At 43.3% G+C, this 2,642-nt stretch overlaps 1 protein-coding gene across 1 annotated transcript; it reads left to right on the forward strand.

Moving 5' to 3' along the window:
* The first annotated feature begins 1,886 nt into the window (after nt 1-1,886).
* LOC128863700 (uncharacterized) lies at nt 1,887-2,387 on the forward strand. The gene has a single exon (XM_054102980.1). It carries the CDS (start codon nt 1,887-1,889, stop codon nt 2,385-2,387), a length of 501 nt encoding a protein of 166 aa, XP_053958955.1.
* Nucleotides 2,388-2,642: the final 255 nt, after the last annotated feature.

The following is a 2,642-nucleotide window of genomic DNA, read 5'->3' on the forward strand; positions in this document are numbered from 1 at the left end:
TTGGAATCCCCTTTGGGAAGTGGAATCTTCTCAGCATCCACTGCTCAGTTGCACCGCTTTCACGAGACCAACATACCTTTTTTTGTCGAGACAACTAGCAAGTACAGCACTCAGACATAATGAAGTCCATTGTACTGCACATGGATTCCCTTTTAATTGTCTTTAAATCTACCCGATCTCCAAAGAAATCTTAGTAGATCTAGATAGCAAATGCACAGGAAGTGACCCGCAGTCACATCCTCCTCTTCACAAGCTGGGAAGAAGGCACTATCTAAGATGCCTACCTTTTCCATGTGCTTCGCAAACAGAAAGTGGTTCCCTTGAGGAGTTGCTTGATCTCCCTTCGCGCGCGTACCATGAGATGTATAGAGAAGCCCTGGCATCACAATAGTGGTTTTCCCAATTGGATTAGGTTCCAACACTACTCAAAGTTGGCATAGAATCAGGGTGCCATCCGCGAACCAAGCTGGCTAGAAAGGAGTCCCGAACAAAAACCGAAAAAGGTAATGGAAAACCAAAGATTGATTATTCCAGGGGGAACCCACACAAATGGCAATCCAACCGCTATGGCGGCAGGGGCATGGATTCTGGAGGCCCCCAAGTCTCTCAGCTCTATGAGCTAGAGCGCATTCTGGAGGAGACTGTGGTTACATCTATTCTTCTTCAGATACTGAAAAACGTTTCCCGCTTGCGAAGGGCCTGAGTTGTGAGGTCTCTGCGGTGGCGGCACGACCTCCCAAATAAGCCAGGAAATCGAAGAGCGTCGCAAGAGGGAAAGGAGAATGCGACTGGCAAAGCTCATACAGAAGAAATCCTCATGCGGCTTTGTCGGCCCTTCTGCGTCTGTGTCTTCCAAAAGGCCTCGATCAGCGGAAGTGACACCAATAACCCTACTTATCGCTTCGAGAAGATGATAAGGCTGAAACACTGCTCGAACTAGCCTCTCACTTTTTAACTGGATTTGAAAAACTATTACAATTACATAGGTATTATTTGCCTACAGAATTTTTTATAAGCACGCAGCATTTTTCCAGTCCCAGCTTCTAGTTGTCATCGTTCGCATATCTGCTTTGTTCCTTTCTTTTATCCTTCCTCTTCTTCATGTTTCTTGATGCAACAATGGACGGTGTGGTTTCATCTAAAGCATCTCCTTAAGGCTCTCGGCCAATCTATTTATAGATGTTCAAAAAGCAAAAAAGCGCGCAATGAAATACCCTCAATACCCTCTACCAACGCCAGTTTATGCAAAAGTTCACGAGACTGGCTGGTAAGATACAATAGGCGCAGCCATTGAAAGTAAGTTACTACACGCTTCGCTTTACTTATATTCCTCGATTTTAGCCTCAAAACAGCTCGGATTATACATTGAATATGCGTTAAAAATCATCTTTTCTGATTATTGTTCGGCCTCCCATTGGAGAGTTAAAAACCTCTCATGTGAATATGGAGAAACCTATTATATCCGCATACAACTTAGAGGATTTTTTGAACACTTTTATGCAGACCTTTTGAGCTTAAACTCTTCCATCATCAGGAAAAAAAAATTATTTTAAAAACTACTTTTATTTATAAAAAAAACTCAAAGAAGTGGCGCATGTCAATGAAAATGAGTTTTGTAATCGCCAGACTACGATAGATGCCATTCACATCTTGGGATATCTGGTGAAAAAATCTCGAACGCAATGTAAGATTCTTCATATCATATTTATAGGCCTAGAAAAGGCATTCGATCGAGTTCCAAGAGCAAGTGTGGAAAGCACTTAGAGAAAAGCGTATTGCAGAAAGCACTCTAAATATGGTGAAGGATATGTACTTACGTGGGACATCACAAGTCTTTTGGGTTACATCAGGGCTCGGCCCTCAGTCTCCTTATTTTTAGCTTGGTTATGGATACTCCAACACGCAAACTGCATGACGCATTGCCTTGGACACTACTGTACGCCGATGATGTCGCGCTATCTGAGAATGCTGATGCTTTACAAAATAAATTGTCACAGTGGGCTAAGGTCCTGAAAACAAATGACTTACGCATAAGCATACAGAAAACAGAGCATGTCACTTACGCTTTTAATGATAGTGAGCAGATCCCAAAATTTCCTATCGAAGCTGAAGCGATACCCACGTCTGAGAGTTTCAAATATCTTGGCTCCAATGTAAGCGGTGATTGCTCACTAGACCGCGAAGTAACGAACCGCGTACAAGTTAGCTGGCATAGTTGGCGCGCAATGTCAGGAGTCTTGTGTGACAAAAATATGCCAATAAAATGCCAAGGCAAAGTTTATAAAGCTGAAGTTAGACCTGCAATGGCATATGCCTCAGAATGGTGGCCGCTTTCTACTAAACAGGAACAAAGAATCCATGTGGCGGAGATGATAATGCTGCGATAGGTGTTGGACGTAACAAAACTGGATAAGATAAGCAATAAACACATCAGAGGTAGCTGTCACGCGGCTCCAGTAACAGAGAAATTGAGAGAAAATCGCTTACGCTAGTATGGGCATATTATGAGAAGACCGGAATGGCATGCAACAAAGAAATTCGTAACACAGCCAATGGGACGTGGCCGACCCTTAAATCCGGGCTAAACACTATTAAAAATGATATGTCGCGAAGCGAAGTCAACGAAGCGACACCCAGGACCG

This window comes from Anastrepha ludens, chromosome 5 (genome assembly GCF_028408465.1).
Source record: "Anastrepha ludens isolate Willacy chromosome 5, idAnaLude1.1, whole genome shotgun sequence".
Taxonomy (NCBI): domain Eukaryota; kingdom Metazoa; phylum Arthropoda; class Insecta; order Diptera; family Tephritidae; genus Anastrepha; species Anastrepha ludens.